General features: G+C 38.7%; 1 protein-coding gene across 1 annotated transcript in view; it reads left to right on the forward strand.

Annotated features, from left to right (window-relative positions):
- Positions 1–1,139: 1,139 nt before the first annotated feature.
- LOC104914876 (integrin alpha-1-like) overlaps positions 1,140–21,081 on the forward strand; it is a 66,633-nt gene continuing 46,691 nt past the window's right edge. Inside the window, exons 1-8 of the mRNA XM_010725407.3 lie at positions 1,140–1,211; positions 3,405–3,583; positions 10,625–10,734; positions 11,963–12,054; positions 15,988–16,102; positions 16,498–16,625; positions 17,847–17,995; positions 20,795–20,945. Coding sequence (XP_010723709.1) covers positions 1,140–1,211; positions 3,405–3,583; positions 10,625–10,734; positions 11,963–12,054; positions 15,988–16,102; positions 16,498–16,625; positions 17,847–17,995; positions 20,795–20,945 — 996 coding nt within the window. The remainder of the gene's footprint in view (positions 1,212–3,404; positions 3,584–10,624; positions 10,735–11,962; positions 12,055–15,987; positions 16,103–16,497; positions 16,626–17,846; positions 17,996–20,794; positions 20,946–21,081) is intronic.

Raw genomic sequence — 21,081 nt, forward strand, 5'->3', positions numbered from 1 at the left:
TTTTTCTTGCTCCAAATGCTTGAATTTCTTGTTCTGAATACTGTATATAGATAGACACACAAAATGGATAAAATATGTCTTTATACTGTAAGCACAATATGAAATGGAGAAAAATGCACAAAAATGCCTGCTATGTTATTCTTCTTTACACCTTACCGCAGCCATAGGATTCTTTTGGCTCCAAAGCCAAGGTTTATTTGCATGTACACTACCTGATGTGTGTGACATAAATTTAAAATAAAAAATCTGCTAAAAATTATCAAAATATGGAGCATAAAATGACTGTCATTGAAATATGTTTATACTGTGGTTCCCTTAATAATGTCAGAAGTGAGGCAGATGTATTTGCCCGCTTTTCTACTTCGATTTTGCAAGTAGTCATGTAGTAAGAAGTAGTAAGAAGCAAAGCTGATAGACAAGAATATTGCAGGTGACACTGCCTCCCTAGACACTCCATTTCCTGGTTTCTTTTTTAACTTAATCTTATTTTTTTAAAATGTGGTTGGTCTGAGGAGAACTGCAGGGCTCACAGGAAGCAAGGGGAGAGATGGACAGGCAATGTGCAACCCAGCCGGTGTTTTCTCAAACCCTATCTAATTCGACACCATTTCCCATATGAAATTCAGTCAACATAGGAATTTCTCTTCAGGCTGTTATTTGTGGCATCTGGTGTTTGCAGTTTTATAGACTTCTGGCAATTTTTGCCCTCACTCTTGCATTTAATAATACTATAGTCTTGGACACACGAGGAGGAATCTCCAATGCATTTGCACCTAAGTTGGCTAAGTTGCACTTAAAATATATTTAGTTAAGTAACAATTCAGCTAGCAGTCTAGAAATAACATATATCTTTGAAACACAGGAGCATTAAAGTATAATTGTACCCCCTTTTACCCAGTGACAACTGGGCAGTAGCAGCAGCAATATTAAGATGTATTCACTCAAGTCATACAAAAGGAAGTCTATCTTTTGGCACCTTATTCCTGCTGCAAGTATCATCTGGGATAGCTACAGTGTTGGTAGATGACATCAAGAAGATAAAATCTTTATTTTAAGATAAAATCTTTTTATTTTCCATTAGACAAGTAGGGCTGTCCCTATTCTCTGTGCCCAATTCCATCCAGATAAGGCATAGCCACATGTTGCACTGCTTCCTACTAGCACATGTACAGCAACTCATGATCGCAGTAACTCAGTGCAAGGATGCAGAGGTGAGCATACAGACTTGGAAAGCCATACAGTATGCTTCTAAGCGACATATTTTGGCCCTTCATTCCAAATCCAAGCTTTATTTGCATTTATATCACCTGATTTGTAGAGTTATTCTTTCCCTGAATTTGCACAAGGAAGTTAAAATATACAATAGCATTGTGGTAGAGTCTCTCATGGCCTCTGAGAATGAGTCACTACTAAATGACACTTGATTTGGACCAGAAGATTTCCAGACCTCAACCATCCTGTGATTCTATGATTCTGTGATTTCTCACCAAGTGTAATGTAACTCAAAAACAATAGACACCAAAATAAAAATAAATAGGACAGGACACAAGCAAAATACTTTGATAAAATGCAAATATGTTAGATCACCAAAGAATTAGTGGCAAAGTTTCCACAGTAATCTTAATTTACATATGGCCAATATCTGTCTCTCTCCTTTTCTCTAATTCCCCAAACCTAGATTTGAGCTCTAACTTTAAGTGGTTGTAATTACTGTCAAAAGTATTGCAATACGCAGAGTGGTGTGTCTGTACACACTCTTTTCCAGTCTCAAATAACATGGCTGAGAAAATACTTTTTCTCTCTAATGATGTTTCTCAAGGAACTGTATTTCTAGCAAAGGGCAACTGTTTGGTTTCCAAAGGCCAGCTGTAGATAGTGGTTGTTTGAAATAACTAATGTATGATTTCCTGTTTTGAATTTGTGGTCAAAAAGTAGTAAGTGTGTGAGTTGCATTTAGTCTTTTGCATAACCTTCGTGCTTTCTATTCCATGGGTATGATATGAAAGTCATTGAAATTTTTTACATGTAGTGAACTTTGCATGCAAACCTGCAGTTGTGATTTTGATGTTATCACTATGATGTTGTTATTGCTGTTACTTTCATAGCTAAGCTGCTGTGATGGGCTGCTGTATGCCATTTTAATTTAATTTATTAACTCTCTATTGAAGCTGTTTTAGGGACCTGGAAGAGTGTAAAACCAACAATTAGCACTCCACATATCAAAGCTAGAGAAATACAATTTGAGATTTTTAAGAGCAAAAGATTGGTACATATCTTCTTGAAGAATCAATGTTATAAGGGATTGTTATAAAGACCCCTACTTTACTACAGAATGACTCGTACTGAAAAACTATGATGAGACATATTTTGTGTGAAGAATAGATAAAACACTTCCTGTCTGGATAGACAGGAAGGGAGGGAAAACATGAGTGATGTTGTTTAACCAATGTGCAACTCTGTGAACTAACCTCACCTGGGAACCTCAGCAGTGCAAACAGAGGTCACCATTTCTTCCTTTGCTGTCATTTTCAGAGGCTTTCCTGGGGCACTAAGGTGCCCATGAGCTGGGCTGTACCTTATTCTTGGGATCCCACCATTGTCTCAATCCTTCTGTCTAGAGGGGGGAATAATCTACTCATGGCAATTAGTGATTTCTAATTACACACAGTGTGTAATAATAAACAAAGTCCTGCAACTTCTGTAGCAGGCATTCTTCTTAACATCCTTTTAGAGGCCTTCATCAGAAAGAACTCAGATCCTTTACGAATGAGGAGTGGATTCCTGCACTTCCCAACACGAAGTAATTAATATCACGGTCACAGCAAAGTGAGGTTTCAGTATTAAGTTCCATAGTTTATTAATGCTGTGATAATTTCCATGCTTGTATTTCTAAGTTTTCCTGTTTGGATAACCATTCTGGCTGTTTGGACAGAAAACAAACATGGTGTGATAATGAAATGTTCAAAACCATAGGTTCTCTGATGCAGTAGGTGATCTGATTTTGTTCCAGTCTTTCAAACATCAAATTGCAGAGAGACGCTAGAATACAAACAGTATCAATAATTACTTTCTGTGAACCTTCATTTCAGTATACTTCAGCAGGCAGCTGATGCGTTTGGGTGGGCCATAGGCTTATGTCTTAATGTGAAGAACCTCTGAATCACATTTCCTGCTTCACTTCAGCTAAAACGCTCTCATTAGTAATGCCACAAGATTTGCTGAGCAAAACAGTGAATGAGTCATTAACCTACAGTATTATAACACCTGTGCATCATTCTAGACAGGCAGTACACATGGCAGGGCAGATGGGTGCCATAGGCTGGCTTTTATTGCATGTGTCAAAGGCTATGTTTTTTTTTCTTCTGTTGTGGCAGTTGGCACAGATGAAAAAACATTTTCACTAGCATCTAAATTATTCTTTAATTGCTTCTGTGGTAAAAATAATCTTTTTGTTAACAGGTTTTCTTCATAACTGCTGTGAAGCCTACAATGTTGGGCTCCTTAAAGCAAAAATATTTTCTGGTCCATCAAGAGAGCAGTTTGGATATGCAGTTCAACAGTTCATAAATGAGCAAGGCAAATGGTAAGCAATTTGAATACCTTGAAAATGTCCAACTAAATGGGTAACAAAAATTACTGCAACATTTTTATTTTATGATTCCAGATTTCATTTAAATGACTTTCAACTAGTTCATTCTTATATTAATCTTTTTACTAATAAATACTGATTTTATTAAAACAAAAGTGAAAATGTTCTGAAGATGCATTCATGTGAATGCTCGGGTTCTTTTTCTTCTACTCAGTGTAATCTGAAGTCTTTATCTCTTTTCATCTTTAATTTCCCTTCCACTATATGACTCTCCTCAGACTCACAATTACTTGTAGCATTTTAATTCTGATCTCAGTCACTCTTGTAGCCATAACATACCTGTTACACACTGTATATGTTAAGGATATTTTCTACTTTAATGTTAGCAAAGTTAACACAAATGAATAGGGCTAAGGAGTTCCAGTTATTAAAATTAACTGAACTTAAACTTTGTACATCTTTTTCTGATAGAATATTGTTTGCTTCTTAAGGGCAACGTATTTGGATGTGTATCATAACATAATCTTAGCAAAGGAAGTCTGCTGCATTTCCTCAAGCATAAAATTTCATGTGAAGACCACTATTGCCATAACATTCAGCTTAATGAGTAATTAGTAAAATATTTTTTTCTGGTAATGTTGGTGCCAAAAAGAACTTTAAAATATTAAACCATCTACATTTAAACACATTGTACTTTTTCCTTCTGCAGTCTCAGCAACCACAGAGCTTAGGACATCTTTTATGGCAGGGACCAATGGAAAGTCATACAAGCTATACATATTATCATAAGCTGAGATAATATTTTAGATGTGTCATTCTCTATAGATTGAAACAATATCAGAACCAAAGAGCAACAAACTGGTATGTTTAACTGATGATGGACAGATAGTGAGTACCTAAACTGTTTTTCAGTAAAAAGAAAGATGGAAATGCATATGAAGATCTCAATGTCTGCAAAAGCCCAGACAAAACTGCAAAAGCTACCGGGGATGCTTTACTATACAGAATCACTGCGCAAGGCACAGTTTGTTGCATATGGAAAAATGTAAGACTTCCTTGGTCCCACTGCTTGTCTTGCATTACCTTGTCTACTGCTGATGACCAGGAGACAAAGCAAGAGAGCACAGCTGTATCCCGAGTAGAAGCTCAGTGTTTCCTCTCACTCCTTTCGGCATGAAATTCCCCTGCTCCTTGCTGATTGCAGTAGCAGTTTCTTGCTGTGTTTCTGCCTGCCTTAATTATGTGTTTAGTCACCCATAGTTCTGAGCACTCTTTCTTCTGTGTGAAACTATTGAAGGAGAGCAAGAATGTTTGCCCAAAGTCAATTAAGTGCTTTGGTATTTTCTGAAAAAATTGTCATGCATTTTATCCTTATAAATTTCTCTCTAAGCTTACAACAGGAACACCAGCTTCAGGACTCAACTAAGACATTTTTTGTTCTTTTATTGTCTCTGTTTTGTAATTAGTTCCAATATAATAACTCCTTCACTACAAATTTACTGGCTGGTATGCTGAATTTGGGAAAGAAAGTAAATTTGGATTTACTTTCCCTATCTGTTCTCCCATCTATGTGAGTATATGAATTTGGGGCTGTTTTCTGCAAATAGGCACTTCTTCATCACTTATTCATTCACTGCGTAATGTCTGACCATGATTCCAAAACTCAGAAGAATTTTATTAGCAGCTGTTTTAGTAACCATGGCTTGTTAGAGACTCTTAATGAAGAAAAGCTCTTTTCAGTCTTCCTGTCAAGTAACCATTAAACATGCAGGAAAAACATCACTTATAGTTTATCTCTTGTTCTCTAGGCTATTTTCTTTTTACTGGTGCAATAGCACATTTTCTTCTGCATATTATTTAAAAGCACTCAAGCTGTTTGAGAGTTGATTTTTCCTAGAGGTGATGCACTGACTGCAGTCTTTGTACGGAGCACTAGCTGACATGTCTGAGATAGGAGGGAGGTAGACAAATTGAGGCCTTGCACAAGGGTGGGATGCTGCCTTGTATCAGAAAGGAACATTTATCACCATGTGCTTTTATGACAAGACCATCATTGTGCAGCAAGTGCGTGATGCACTTGTAAAATCAATTTGGGCACAGTGGAGTTTCTCTCCACATCAAAAACCACAGGTGGCATCTCTCTCCAAGGGAGAGATTGTCCAGAATCTGAGATCCACAAGGATTTCATCACTTCCTAGACTTTGCTTTTGAATATAGTGGGGGCTACTGTATGTAGGGAAGCTGTGACACAAACCAGCAAGGGAGCCCTTTTTGTGTAGAGTCAGAAGATCCAGGATAATTGGACACTGATCTGCTGTGCATTGATGGCATGTGATGCTTGTAAATAAGGACAGATTTGCAAGCCATGCAAAGCTCAAGCTTTTCATAGTGTCTGGTGGGAATTTTCAGACAGGAACTCTTTAATGAGGTCTAGTAAAATTATGAACACTGAAGAAACTTGTTAAATAGAAAAAAAAAGAGGCAGATAGCCATGCAAGTAATAAACCAGAACAGCAACATCACTGAGTTTATAATATGGCTCTTCTTGTCATGAGATTATTTGCATTTAAGCCTTAAATTGAGACTAAATTCTCTGTTATTTCATTAACATACTGTGAGGTTCATTTCACAATAGAGCTAATAGATTAAAATCTCAGTGTGATGTTTGATATAAACTTGTAGCCACTCTGTTGATTTTTGAATTTTGTTTTGCAACTTACAGTATGGATTTTGCATTTTTTTATATTTTTGTTGCCTTTAATATCGTGTCAATTATGAAATACCTTGACATGACTACCATTTCTGAAGCATCACATACTCGTTGCAATACTGAACAGATGTAAAAAATGTGATTGCAAAATGTTAATTACTGATCAAAATATAGCAGCCTCTCTCTTAGGGAGATCTATTGATCTGCTGACTTGTTCAACCAAAAAGACATTTTGACAAAAACACACATTTCTGGAGCACCTTTGCTGTAAATTGATACATTTCCATATAATAATTAAGAGAATGCATTTTGGCCAATTTAATTTTTTTTTAACAAAATGCTGCCATTGTTACAGCTCTTGCTCTTAAGTGTCAGGATCAACTGCTAACACTGGATTCGTAGCCTTTTGCTTTATCAACTGCTTGACCTAGTTTGCCTTTTCTCAGCTTCTGTCTTCATGGCCTTCTAAGTCTGTCAGTCTGAATTCTTGCCATAATTTATAGTTTTTGAGATTTTGAGTATCGTGTTCAAAGAGTTGGAAATTTTAGATGCTGATCAGGGCTTTAGAATGTGTAGAGAAGCAGCTATGAGAGCGAAAAGATTCCTGATCTTTGTATCTATTCATCACTTCCTGTAGTTGAAGGGAAAAGAACCAGATGATTTAAGAGGTCCTTCCTACTTTTATTATTGCAATTTGCAGCTACTCTTCTCTGTTTAGAAACTGCATTAAAGAACAAATGCATTTTAAAAAGTCAACAAGGCAACATTAAATTTAAAAACTGCTTTGACAACAGCTGGGAATGTAGCACTTCACCCTGAATTCTAATTTTTTTTGCAACATCACACTTTGCCACTTACTCGCTTTGTCATGGTGTAATTTCACAGAAATAATTCCCATTACACTTTGATCTGCCTTTCCTTCAGCCTGTGTGGTATGGCGTTGCTGCTGAACTTTACTTGACTTCGTGCTTTGTGTATAGTGTTGGAGACTGATTAAAGAGCTGACTAACGAAATCTGTGCCAACACTACACAGTGATCACAATGGTATTATGTAAAGCTACTCTACAAAGATACATAATGAAGTTTTGTTAAAATAAATATTTAACCCATGCCTGAAAAAGGCCCATAATTAATATTCTGTGCATGATACAATTTATTTTAAAACAAGTATTTTCAAGTATTTTAGTAATCATTTTTTGCATTCTTTCCTGATACATTCTGTTTCACTCTGTTTTGTCTACATCCTGTTTAATCAAAGTAAATAAATGTTTTTGTCGCTAGCAGGATGCTAGTCAGATTCTCTTTCTTCATTGCTGATTTTTTTGAAAGATACACATTTTCCCAGAACACTGTTGTGTAACTGTGTACCGTAATGGTTTCTTTTACTCCTACTTTTTAAAGACAATGAGGATTTACTGATTTAGAAGGTGAAGACTAGTATTAAACTCATGTAAGTCTCAGGATATAAAAGAAATCATAATTAAGTTATCTCCTAGGATCTTTATATAGACACACACAATAAAAAATCGCTGTAGGCTAGGCATGGCAGAAATTGTTTAATAATTTTTTCTCAAGAAAATATTGATGAAAGTTTAGTTAAGTCAAATAAGAAAAGATGTTTAATAATTAATTTCTGAAAGTCAGAGTATCAGTAATAATGAGTTTTAAGTGTTAAATTCTGTGTATAGATGCATTTTTTTGTTTATGGTGTAATTGTGCGTTGAGATTACAGAGATTACAGATCTGTATTGAAGGCTAATTCCAGCAAAGGGAAGGTATGAAAATAACATCCAGAACATTATGAAGAATGAAAACTAAATAAAAGCTATAAATTACATTTGCTTTAGGCACAGTTTGCATAGATATTGTTTTGAGCACAGAATTAGAGGAGCTTACTTTTTTAGCTTCGTTTTTCTTCTTTGATCTGCACAATAAAACAATTGCTGTCTTTCTACAAGATAATTGAGAAGTGGACAGGTACTTTTAAAATATTCCTACACAATGGCAACTGAGCTAATAAAAGAGAAGAACATTATTCGTGTGATTAGGTTTGCATTTGGCTGATGTGAAATAAACTAAAAAATACAGTTAGCAGTATTTCCTTTAAGAAATCTCAATTATGGAATCATAGAATTTCCTGAATTGGAAGGGACCCAGAAGGATCATCCATTCCAACCCCTGGCTCCACACTGGACCACTCACTCAAAAATCAGACTCTGTTTCTGAGAGCCTTGTGGAGACTTGAAGGACTCAAACTTTTGTTCTTGCATCTAAAACTATGTCTTTTCATCAAAGCAATTTTACTTGAATTAGTTACAAAATTGGAGCAATAAAATCAGGTAGTCTTCCAAAAGTTAGTAACATATCATCATTCAAGAAAGCTGCTTCAAAGCATAATTATTTCCTAAAATAATTTATTTTACAGTGCAAAGTATTTACATCACCTACCTGTAAAATTTTAGGGAATGGCAGCTAACACTCTAGCAATATATTGGTGAACTAAAAAAAATGTACTGTTTGTCCTTTTTACTGTCCCACAGAGGCATTAATTATTACCATAGACTATGCTGCATGAAAGGAAAGTCATATTGCTGCTCTCTACTCATCTATTTGTTGTTGGTTTGTGTTTGTAGAGACATGTTCCTATAGTCGTATTTTGCCTTAGCCTCATTTTGTTGCACATTAAACTCTGTAAATAATTGTCTTTCCCCAGAACTCCACTACCCTATGCTGCCTGTTGGTCTCACTCTCTCAGAGGGTAGTGCTGGAAGACAGGTGTTCTTCAGCAGCATTTCCACAGGTTGAATTTGTTGGTTTTGTGAATGCTTTCAGACAAAATGTGAGAAGTGTTTTGAGGAATAGGCACTGGAGAGGGAATGTTAACTGCAGATGAAGAAAAGTGCTGGGGAGAGTGAATCATTTCATGTTACTACCATAAATTACTGAAGTCTTAACTTTCTTGTTCAGGATTAAATACTTCACGCAGCAGTCTGTTATCACCTGCAGTATTTTCTTTCTTACTCAGTGTTGTCAAGGTGTGGCAGCTTTCAAGTTCAGACATAAGAACCGTACTGTTGCTGTGCTGAGCCTGTAGGAAGTGCTTCTTATCGGTTAAAAGAATAACTTAAAAGGAAGCAGTTAACTGTTACCTGACGGGAGGATCAAATTCTTTGTCTCTCCTTCCACAATGCATGTATTTCTAAATTTGTATGCACTGGTGTACATTAACATCTGTGCTTTATTTCTTCTGATGGTGACATAGTGTCACAAGTGCAACAGTACAAGTCAGGCAGGTTCAACCAGAGTCCCACAGGCTCCATGTGGCCCTGCACACCCTGCATTGCAGCCACCTGCTGTCCAGCCTGGGCTCAAAGCTCTCTCTCAGCACCACTGGAACATTGGTGCACTATTAATCCTATCGATGCTGAAACCAGGACATGGGGTGCAGCACAGTGCCAGCTCAAGCTGCCATTGAAGAAGACTGATGCAATAGTTTCACAAAAACAGGATCAAATAGCCCACCAATTTTATGATTTTTGCTGCTTTCCTTTTTTAGATTTTAATAAAAAAATTTTTAAATCAAAATCTTTTTTGATACTTATATACATTGACTACATTATATATTTTATGAGGGCTGCTCTGAAAGCAACGTCTCTTACTTTAGGATGTTGGACCACAATGTCAGAGGTGGATGTTGGTGTTAAGTCATTAGAAATTAAACCTTCCCACCAATATCCTATTACATTTTGTTGCCATGTGACAAATGGCAGCAGAAGGGCAGTCTGCCAGTCAGTGAATGTGAGCATGAGGCAATGTGGAGGTATGTTTCAGCAGAGATCACCTTCACTGATGCAAATTGCTTTGAGTGCAGCTGGCTAAATTGCATAGCTAACAGTGGTGACTATGTTGAAAAACAGAACTTCCTGGTTGACAATTTGCTCTATCAAATAGTGCAACTGTGCTCTTTGAATCTGTTGTAGTTTCTGTGGAAATAAAGAGGAGGCTTTACTTTTGGAGCAAACTAAATTCCTCTTCACTCACTGCAGTGCATACTAGCCAAAAGGTTGGACACCCATGGGATAAGTGCTTGGGGCAGTATGCTCCTAGAGGCATTCCTGTCAGGGTTGCCTGTCATCACTCAACTGTGTTAACATAACATAAGTAAAGTAAAATAAAACGCAGCTTCCAAACAACTCTGGAGAGAACTCTTGAAAGTCTTAGGTGCAATATTTGGTGGAAGTCTCCTTACCTGATCCCCTCAGATTTAATTGCATCAATACTGCTGGCCCTTTTGGGATGGTAAAAGACATTCCTGTTGTTACAGGTTATTGGTTGGCTCACCCTGGAGTGGTTATCCAGCAAATAGAACCGGAGATATCTATGCATGTCCTGTTGGTACACCCAAAACCACATGTAAAAAATTAAACTTGCAAGGTAAGTTATAGTGAATAATGCCTCATTGCAATTATTCAGGTTTTCCTCATTTTTGTACCAGACCCATCTATCTAATGAAATAGTTGGAAGCTACCAAGACCAGTAGCAACAGCATGTAACAGCAGTGTAAGCATGAATGTTGCTGAAGAGGAATTCACAGGAATTTCCTTTTCAATCACAAGTTCAGTATTCAGTGGTCTCAGACTCCTTGAAGAATAAAAATATTTTTCTCTTGTCTTTTTCACTTGACTGTTTCTGAGTTCTAAAATTAACTGCTGGTGAATGTTTATGCATATTTTTTACAATTGACCTTATGATACTGATGTGAACTTTTTTTTAACCTTTCTGTCATTTATTTCAAGTATTTTTAATTAATAATCATAGAATCGTAGAATGGCCTGGGTTGAAAAGGAACTCAAAGACCATCTGGTTTCATCCCCTCTGCTATGTGCAGGGTCACCAACCACCAGACCAGGCTGCCCAGAGCCACAGCCAGCCTGGCCTTGAATGCCTCCAGGGATGGGGCATCCACAACCTCCTTAGGCAACCTGTTCCAGTGTGTCACCACCCTCTGTGTGAAAAACTTCCTCCTAATATCTAACCGAAACTTCACCTGTCTCAGTTTGAACTATTCCCCCTTGTCCTATCACTATCCACCCTCATAAACAGCCATAAACAGCGGATTCTTGTTACATTCTCATTTCGAATCTCATTTGGTCAATATATATCATATGAAGCCTTTTCTGCTTTGTGTGTTTATAGACGAAGTATAAAATGAGATTCCCTTTTAGATACAGTGAAGTTTAGATGTGTACATCATGTTTAATTGTGGTGACATATCTGTTCTCCACTGTTTCTTTCACATTTTTGTCCGAAGTGTGCTACTGGATAAGGGCAGCCCTAGTATCCTTAGAAATGTAACAGGAGCCACTCAGCTGCATCTATGAAGCCAGCCAAAAATGCTTAATTGGAAGGAAGACAATTTCTTCCTCTCTTGTGCCTTTGCTCTCTTGGGAGCAGCTACTTTAAATGGCCCTACTTAATTAATGTCTATTACTAGCTAGCAAATTTATGACAAAGATTAGTTTTCATTTCTTTTGTCTCAAAATATTATGCAGGTGTTTGGAAGAAGCATGTTAGATTCTGAGACATGAAGGAACTCTAACTTACTGAATTGCTTCTGTTCCTCAGCTACTGTTTTGCCAATTTTTTTTTCTTTTTATTTCAGCTTTAATAAATATTCCAAATGTAACTGAGATAAAGGAAGACATGAACCTTGGCTTGACACTGATACAGAACTCAAAAACAGGAGGATTTTTGGTATGTATTGAGGATACAGTCAATAGATACAGAAATTCATGAAGACAATGAAGAAACTAGAATTTCCACAGTTTTTGGTTAAGCCTGAGCCAGACGTGTTTCATTATGCAGCCTTGATAAATACATATTTTGGATGATTTAAAGTCAAGCTCTCATTTTCTAAGATCCATGAAGGTTGTCTTCCACATTTATCAAAACACCATACGGAAGAAAGCCACCAAACAAATAATTAAAGATTTTGTAATTTAGTTCAGAAAACATTTACAGGATCATTTCCACAGTGGACATCTGTAAGGTAGTCTCATATAGCTTTGGTTATGCTTTCAGAAGACAAATGAGACCTCTCCTCTGCATTAAGCACTTGCACAGTGACTACTCTCCTGAGATGTTGGGATTTCCAGTCCTATGGGACTGCTCTTTGCTTTAGCAGTATGGTTTATTTGGTTAGTGAAGTAGAGAGAGTGGATTTTTATGTGTATATTCTGAAAACTACTCCTAGAATTCTGTATAATTGGGATGTAGTAACTGTGAGTAAGTTCAGGCCTGTTTTGTACACAGTTTTACGGTCTTTGCCATAGACTTGAAAACTCTTGAAAAGTAGATACGTACCAGTTTGTGATGTATACATGATACAGTAACCAAGTGAAAGAGTATAGGAAAATGAGATTTGAAAGTCCCTCTAAGCTTGTTATTTTTCAGTTGCATCTTCCAATCATGAAATTATTCAACTGCTTATGTTCACCACCATATAACCCAGTTCACTGGTTCACTGAAGTACTACGATAGATACAGATTTAATTACAAGCTTTCCAGGAGTTCTATTAGTGTTATTTAGATGGATCATAAGCTCAGAATACAGCAACAGTTCTCTTCTTGATTGCTGGTTTGAGGATAGACTGTGTGATCCAATCTCTTGAGTAATATCTCTAATTAAAATTAACACTGTCCCCTGCATAACTACTTTAATCAGTATCAGTGACTGAGGCAGTATAAAACATCTCACGAAGGAAAAAATGCATTTCCTAGCAATACATGAACTTTTTCAGTTAAAAAGAATTTCCTGATTCATGTGGCATTGATGATTATCTAAACTTCATGAAGTAGCAAGGCAAAGCAAAACACACAGGAAAAAAGTGGAATGCTAAGATGTGAACTATTTGCCACATCTTTGGGAAAGGAAGTTCTTTATGAAAGAGTGAGTATTAGAGATGGGTGCTTATCTGTGTCTCAGCTGCCTTGAATTTCAAAAGCCCTGTCATTTACATGCACCTAGCACTGATCAATAAGTGGAGACTATCTTTGCTCCTAATTGCACGTTGCTGCCAACCAGGGCTTCACTCTGGGACACATCTCTGGGAGCTGGGCTCTGCAATGGGCTCTCTGTACCATGCTCAGGACTTCCCACCCAGCTCATGCTCATCCTCCCGTGGCTGCTTCTCTCCCAGGCTCCAAATTTTTGTGCCCATATCTGCTCCTCTTCAGAGCTCTTTCCAGACTGCTCAGCTCCTGGCATGTCTGTGTTGCAGCCTGAGGGCTCTGTGTGTTCAGCTTTTTGATGTCATGTGATTGCTTCCCACAGTAACCTAACAACAGGGCAGTCATTTGCACATGCTTGTTACATTTTTTTGTAGGAATGCTTAGTCCTGCTGAATAGTGTTTAAGAGTTTCATTCCTCTGATGGCTAACAATTTTTTATTTTTTTAACTTCCAGATTACGTTCCTAGCAGTTTGTTCTTGGGACACTGCTGTTCAGTAATTTGAAGGAGCTCCCACCAATCCCCAGGACATAAAATCTCACATCAATATTTAATACAGCATTCTCTTTTATCCTTTTCTTTGCTGGTCAAACAGGTTTTTGGATGAAATGAGATTTTTAAAATATATCTGTCTTGAATGTTACAAACCAAATGCATGCTGTATTCCACATGAATCTTTCCTGGACGCAGCGCGGTGTATTTAGTACTTCCCTGTCTCAGCTGCAGGTGCTTCTTGTTACATACCTCCAGGCCATTCGTGTCACATTTGCCTTTGTATGCCACCTTGTAATCAGACAGTGCGTGATCCATCTGCTCCAAGGTTTCTTCCATCCAGACAGCTCCCAGTTTGCATTCAGAGTTCTTAGGATCAGTTCTTAAGGACAAATCTATGCCCCTTTCTGATATTTCATTTTCCAAGCTCATCAGTTCTACTTATCTTATCTACCAGTTTTCCACTGCACTAGTGGTGCATCTTGCTTCTCTGACTGTAACCACACCAGAACGCTTGAACTTAGCTATAGGTATAGTTAGTTTCTTTTGACTAGAAATATTGCCATCATATGAAATATATTAGAATATTTTGATGCCATCTGCCACTGATAATCCTGTCTGACATTTATGTCATTTTTTATTAATTTCTGCCTTTAATTCCTTTTTTTCTTTTCAGTATTCTTGTCAAAAGCGTAATGCTGCTATTGCTCTCCTTTCACATCTGACATGGAGATGGTGCATTTTCTGTTATCCAGACTCTTCTGACTGACAGAATTGATAGATGAATCAGAAAGTATTTGCATGGGAGCTATAATTTCACAGAATCACAGAATCATGGAACTGTAGGGGCTGGAAGGGGCCTCCAAAGATCATTGAGTCCAACCCCTTGCTAAGCAGGCTCCCTACAGCAGGCTGTACAGGTAGGCATCCAGGCAGGTCTTGAATATCTCCAGAGGAGACTCCACAGCCCCCCTTGGCAGCCTGTTCCAGTGCTCTGTCATCCTCACTGTGAAGAAGTTCTTACGCTCATTTGTGCAGAACTTCCTATGCTTCAGTTTGTGGCCATTTCCCCTTGTCCTACCACAATGTGCTGCTGAAAAGTCTGGCTTCATCCCTTTGCCTCCTGCACTTTAGATATTTACGGACGTTGATCAGAACCCCTCTGAGCCTTCTCTTCTCAAGGCTGAACAGATCCAGGTCTGTCAGCCATTCCTCATAGAAGAGATGCTCCAAGGCCTTTTATCATCTTTGTGGCTCCTGGACACTCTCCAGGAGATCCGTCTTTTTTGTACCAGGGAGCCCAGAACTGGACACAGTTTCTTTCAGAACTGTTGACAGAGGTCATATGTTTTCTCCCTGTGTTCCTAATATAATTTGCTTTCAATAAGAACCTCCTAAATATCCTGATGATAAAGTACCGTCTCTGTATTTGTCTTTTCATCTAGTTGCTTTTGTAGAAATCCTTCTACGATCAGAGTTCTCACTTTTATGCGATTAGCTGAAAAATCTTCTTTATGTAGAGATCATTTTCAGCAGAGCAAGCTTCTGAGGAAGGCAGGGGCCAAACTTATCCTTGTAGCGGCAGCCTGCAGCTAAGTTCAGATTGTATATACTGGGAGACTATGAAGAAATTCAACTCACACATATTTTGGCAAAGTTAATTTCCCTTGGGAACAAGTCTTCTCAAATTAATAAATCCATGTGCAGATGCAGTGATCACAAGGCTTGTCAGTCCCGTCAGTGTGTGGGCTTAGAGCATGCTGTCTGGAGATGCTCGTGGATATAATGCCACCTCCTGGTTTAATAGAAGAACTTCACCACATGGTTGAAAGTAACTTGGAAATATGAACTCTAGTTTTACACTGATAGTTTGTAGAGCAGGTGGATTAAAGCAGCACAGGTTCCTGGCAGACTGTATCACACTAGAAATTATAGGTGTGAATGCTCTGTAGGAAGGAGCTTGCAAAGGCTTCAGGATGGCCATAAATAGAGAGTTGTTTTCATGAGAATGTACACAAAGAGGATTGTCTGATATTGTTGTGATAGCAGGAGACTCAGCCTGGTAACCTATGGGGGCTCATCTTATCCCATCTTCCTTTCATCCAGCTTATTTTGCTTTTGTATATGGATACAGTGAGACCAGTACTTGTTATTTTATAATTTCTTCTTGTTATTACTTTTAAAGACTTGTGGCCCCTTGTGGGCACAGCAGTGTGGAAGCCAGTACTATGCAACAGGAGTCTGTTCTGAAATCAGCCCAAGTTTCCAGATTCTAAGAAGCTTTTCTCCTGCTATTCAAAGTAAGACAACATTTGTAAAACAGATTCAGTAAAAAAAATGGATCAAGTAAAATTAAGATATATTGTGTTGGGGACACTTTAATTTGGGATTTTTAAAAATGTGTGTATGAAGTCTTAAAATAAGTCTTTCTGACACAAATGAAGATTCACAGATACTGATCTAATTCTGGTAAGAATCTGGATTCACTCTTCTGAATTCAGAGGCACTGCAGTGGAGCAGTGCAAATTGATACTGACCCAAAATCTGCATGTGATATTATTGAGTCTTCATTCAGATGAAACCTTCCTTATCTGAAGTGCTGCCTATGTGAGACCTAGATATGTTCCTCTTGATTTCACCAAAGACTTGTAAGTAAATTCAGAGTGATGTCCATTTTTTTTTTTTCTTTTTTTAGAGTGTTCTTCCGTCATAGATATTGTTGTAGTTTGTGATGAGTCAAACAGCATTTATCCCTGGGATGCTGTGCGGGCATTTTTGAAGAAATTTGTCCAAGGTTTAGATATAGGCATTAACAAAACCCAGGTAAGTAAAATGCAACTGTGGGAGAAGGGTCATGGGAAGGAAGCAGTGGATTATATTAGCAAATTCTGGCAATTTTAAAGGAAACCACGTTTGTTTTAGCTTAACAATAGTAACTCCCCCAAGGCCATAGATAATGCAATTGTCCTTTATTTTTCAGTACTGGGTATTTTGTTTGTTGATTGTTTTTTAACCTCACACCTAATTTATTCCAAAAGTGACTAGTAATTTGATTCAAAATGCAGACCAACTTAAATAGAAGTCTAGATTATGTATAATGGATACAGATCTCTTTTACGTATATAAGATAATATGATAGATACAAATAATTAAAATGTAGTCTGTGGAAATGTGGTATAAGTAAGTTTGTGTGTATGTGTGTATGTGTGTGTGTGTGTGTTCTGGGTATTTTTTGTGGGAGGTTTTCATATGGCTTTTACTTTCCAACTGCTGTATCTTTAAAAATAGGAGTTTTTCCCCACTTGATTGTTGTCTGATCTTTGAGTTCTTTTCTCATTTTATTCTGATGATGGTAAGGAAAATTTTGTTTCCTGTTTTTAAACATTTTCTGTCTTTGCAGCTGTCCATTTTCCATATACAATTCTGGGAACAAAGTCTGGGCATTGGAAATCTCTCTCCCAAAGGCTGCCTTCTTCATTGGGCTACTTTGGAAGCGAGGTGCTTAAAAGTCAGGCTACCTGCTCAGCGTCATTAGTCCTTTCTAAACCTTACCTTTACCATCTTCCCTTCTCTTTTTCTTTCATGTTACATGTACATCTTAACGTATTTCCATAGTATTCACCTGTATTGAAAGTAAGTAAGGTTTGCAGTGCTGTCAAGAAACTAACCCTTAGGACTTCCCTAGAGAAGATCAAAATGAGGCGCTGTCAGCTCATAGAATTTGTGCTATTTTCTGATTTTTGCATAGCTCACCATGTTACAGCTGTCCCTAAGCTCTTCCAGAAGTAACCAAACATTTAAATGCCTACTAAATCAGATTCTTTGCATTAACATATTGTAGTCCATAATAAATGATGTAAGATTCAAGAGTATTTAGTTTTTTTTGCTTTCCAAATTAGTTAGTATAAATTGGTTTTATATGTTGAAAGAAAATGGTATGCATCTGCAGATCTTCTGCTCCTGCTTGACAAATAGATATGCATCATGATACCATGTAAGTGATTGTAATACATGATAATTTAATGTAATTTTTTCATTTTATAGGTGGGTTTAATTCAGTATGCAAATAATCCTCGTGTAGTGTTCAAGTTGAATGAGTACCGAACAAAGGATGATGTTGTTAATGCAACAGAGAAAACATTTCAACAGGGAGGAGACCTGACTAATACTTTCAAAGCCATCGACTATGCAAGGTAAAATGTGTTGATTACTGTGGTATGATTTCTATCATAACTTACCTCACAAGGCAAGGAGCACTTCCTGAATTTGGTTCCTTCTGAGAGCACATGTCCTGAGAGTCTCCAAGGAGGTGCATTTGTAAACAGGCACATGCAAATAACTGTACATCAGGTACACATGTAGCATAACCTGCAATGCAAGGCAAGGATATGTAAATTCAGCTTGCTGAAATCAAGTCCTTAAACTTTGTGCTAAACTCTGCACTCAATTGGCCAGAAGTGACAGGTCAAAGCGAGTGTACCTCCTTTGGTAAATGTAAAAGGAGAACTGGCTTCAACTGACAAAGAGAAGGCTGAGGTACTGAATGAGTTCTTTGCCTTGGTCTTCACTGGCCAGGATTCCAGTACTTCTCACATCCCTGAGCCCTGCATCCCTAAACCTCTAGGGACTGGGGGTGGTAAATCCCCCCCTGCTGTGAGGACAAAGCAGGTCCGAGACCGCCTCATGAGACTGAATGTGTACAAGTCTATGGGGCCACATAGCGTGCATCCTAGGGTTCTGAAGGAGTTGGCTGAGATGGTTGCTGAGCTGCTCTCCATCATATTTGAAAAGTCATGGCTGTCAGGTGAGGTTCCTGATGACTGGAGGAAGGGTCACGTCACTTCCATTTACAACAAAAGGAGCAAGGAGGATCCTGGGAACTACAGGCTGGTGAGTCTCACCTCTGTGCCTGGGAAGATCGTGGAACAGAAGATCATTGTGGATAACATGCTTGATCACGTGAGGAATGAGTGCATGATCAGAGACAGCCAGCATGGCTTCACCAGGGGAAGGTCATGCTTGACTAATCTGGTGGCCTTCTATGATGGAGTGACGGCATTGGTGGACAAGGGAAAGGCGATCCATGTCATTTTCCTGGACTTGAGCAAGGCCTTTGACATGGTCCCCCACCACATCCTTATCTCCAAATTGGAGGGATGTGGATTTGATGGGTGGACCACTCGATGGATAAGAAATTGATTGAAAGGCTGCAGACAGAGGGTGGTCATCAATGGCTCTATGTCCAGGTAGAGGCCGGTAACAAGCGGCATCCCCAAGGGGTCTGTCTTGAGGTGCTCTTTAACACCTTTATCAATGATATCGATGACAGAATTGAGTGCACCCTCAGCAAGTTCGCTGATGTCACCAAGCTGAGTGGTGTGGTTGACACGGTAGAAGGAAGGAATGCCATTCAGAGGGACCTTGACAGGCTAGAAAGGTGGGCCCAGGTGAACTTGATGAGGTTCAACACAGCAAAGTGCAGAGTTTTGCACTTGGGCCGGAGGAATCCCAGGCATCCATACAGACTGGAAGGAGCAGTCCTTGAGAGCAGCCCTTCAGAGAAGGACCTGGGGGTCTTGATAGATTAAAAGCTTAACATGAGCCAGCAGTGTGCTCTTGCAGCTCGGAAGACAAATGGTATCCTGGGCTCCATCAGAAGAGGGGTGGCCAACAGGGACAGGAAGGTGATTGTCCCTCTCTACTCTGCCCTTGTGAGGCCCCATCTGGAGTGCTGTGTCCAGGTCTGGAGACCCCAGTACAAGAAAGACAAAGAGCCGTTGGAGAGGATCCAGAGGAGAGCCACAAAGATGATCTGGGGACTGGAACACCTTCCCTACAAAGACAGGCTGAGGAGCTGGGCTTGTTCAGCCTGAAGAAAAGAAGGCTGCGGGGTGACCTCACTGCAGCCTTTCAGTACCTAAAGGGAGCCTACAAGCAGGAGGGGAATCAACTCTTTGAAAGGGTTGATAACTGTAGGATAAGGGGAAATGGTTTTAAGTTGAAGGAGGGAAGATTTAGGTTGGATGTCAGGGGGAAATTCTTTACAGAGAGAGTGGTGAGGTGCTGGCAAAGGCTGCCCAGAGAGGTTGTAGATGCCCCGTCCCTGGAGGTGTTCAAGGCCAGACTGGATGGGGCATTGAATGGGGAGGTTGGTGGCCCTGCATGTGGCAGAGGGGTTGGAGACTCATGATCATTGAGGTCCCTTCCAACCCTGGCCATTCTGTGATTCTGTGATTTGCAAATGGCATCAAGCTGAGGGCAGACGCCTCCACCCTGGAAGCATTCAAGGCCTAGCTGGAGGGGGCTTTGAGCAACCTAATCTAGAGGCAGGTGCCTATAGCAGAGGGTTGGAACTAGATGGTCTTAAAGGTCCCTCCAAGCAATTCTATGATTCTATGATTCCAAGTATTTCTGGTACCCAATAGATATATCTCACATCAAGCACCACTGAAAAAGTTTTGGGAGAGATTTAAATTAATTGAAAGTAGTAAAAAACTTCCAAAGATTTAATGGAATTGGTAACATAAGAGTTTTAAGGTCATGTTTGTTAAATACAGGGAAAAGAAGTCCTTTGTCTGCTGTCAGTTTGTCACTGCATCAATAGTAGCATGAAAAAATTGAAAAATATTTAAGTGATATACTGTGAATTCTGGACACACATAGAATCCAGGTGTGTTTCTCAATAGGCAGGTGCCATTTTGTGATTGGATCTAGGACAGGGCTGTAGGCATAAGCGGCTGGAAGTCTAAATGATTTTGAAAATCTTACTTAGGGAAAGAATCAATCTTCAGTGGAGTCCAAATTTGCATACTCTTAATATTTATCCCTTTTGATTTAAAATTAGTTTAGGCAGTTCCTAGCTATTCTGGTATTACAAAATATAGGTGCTTCTTTTTCTATGTCAGTGGTTGATGTGTTCATTGAAGTGTGTATATGTATATAATTCCATCCATTTTGAATTTCGATCTGGTAAACCCACTGTTTTGTAACAGACAGCATGCCTTCTCAGCTGAGTCAGGGGGACGGCCTACAGCCACCAAAGTAATGGTTGTTGTGACAGACGGTGAATCGCATGACGGCTCCAACTTGAAAACTGTGATAGGTAGATGCAATGAAGACAATATAACAAGATTTGGTATTGCTGTAAGTAATAATTACTTATAGTATGACAGATTTGGAAACATCGTATTATTGTGTGTACATGAAGGTGCATGTTCTATATATAATAATTATATAGTATAATAACACAGTACCTTAAGTTTGGTTAAATATATCTTAT

This window comes from Meleagris gallopavo, chromosome Z, assembly GCF_000146605.3.
Source record: "Meleagris gallopavo isolate NT-WF06-2002-E0010 breed Aviagen turkey brand Nicholas breeding stock chromosome Z, Turkey_5.1, whole genome shotgun sequence".
Classification (NCBI taxonomy): domain Eukaryota; kingdom Metazoa; phylum Chordata; class Aves; order Galliformes; family Phasianidae; genus Meleagris; species Meleagris gallopavo.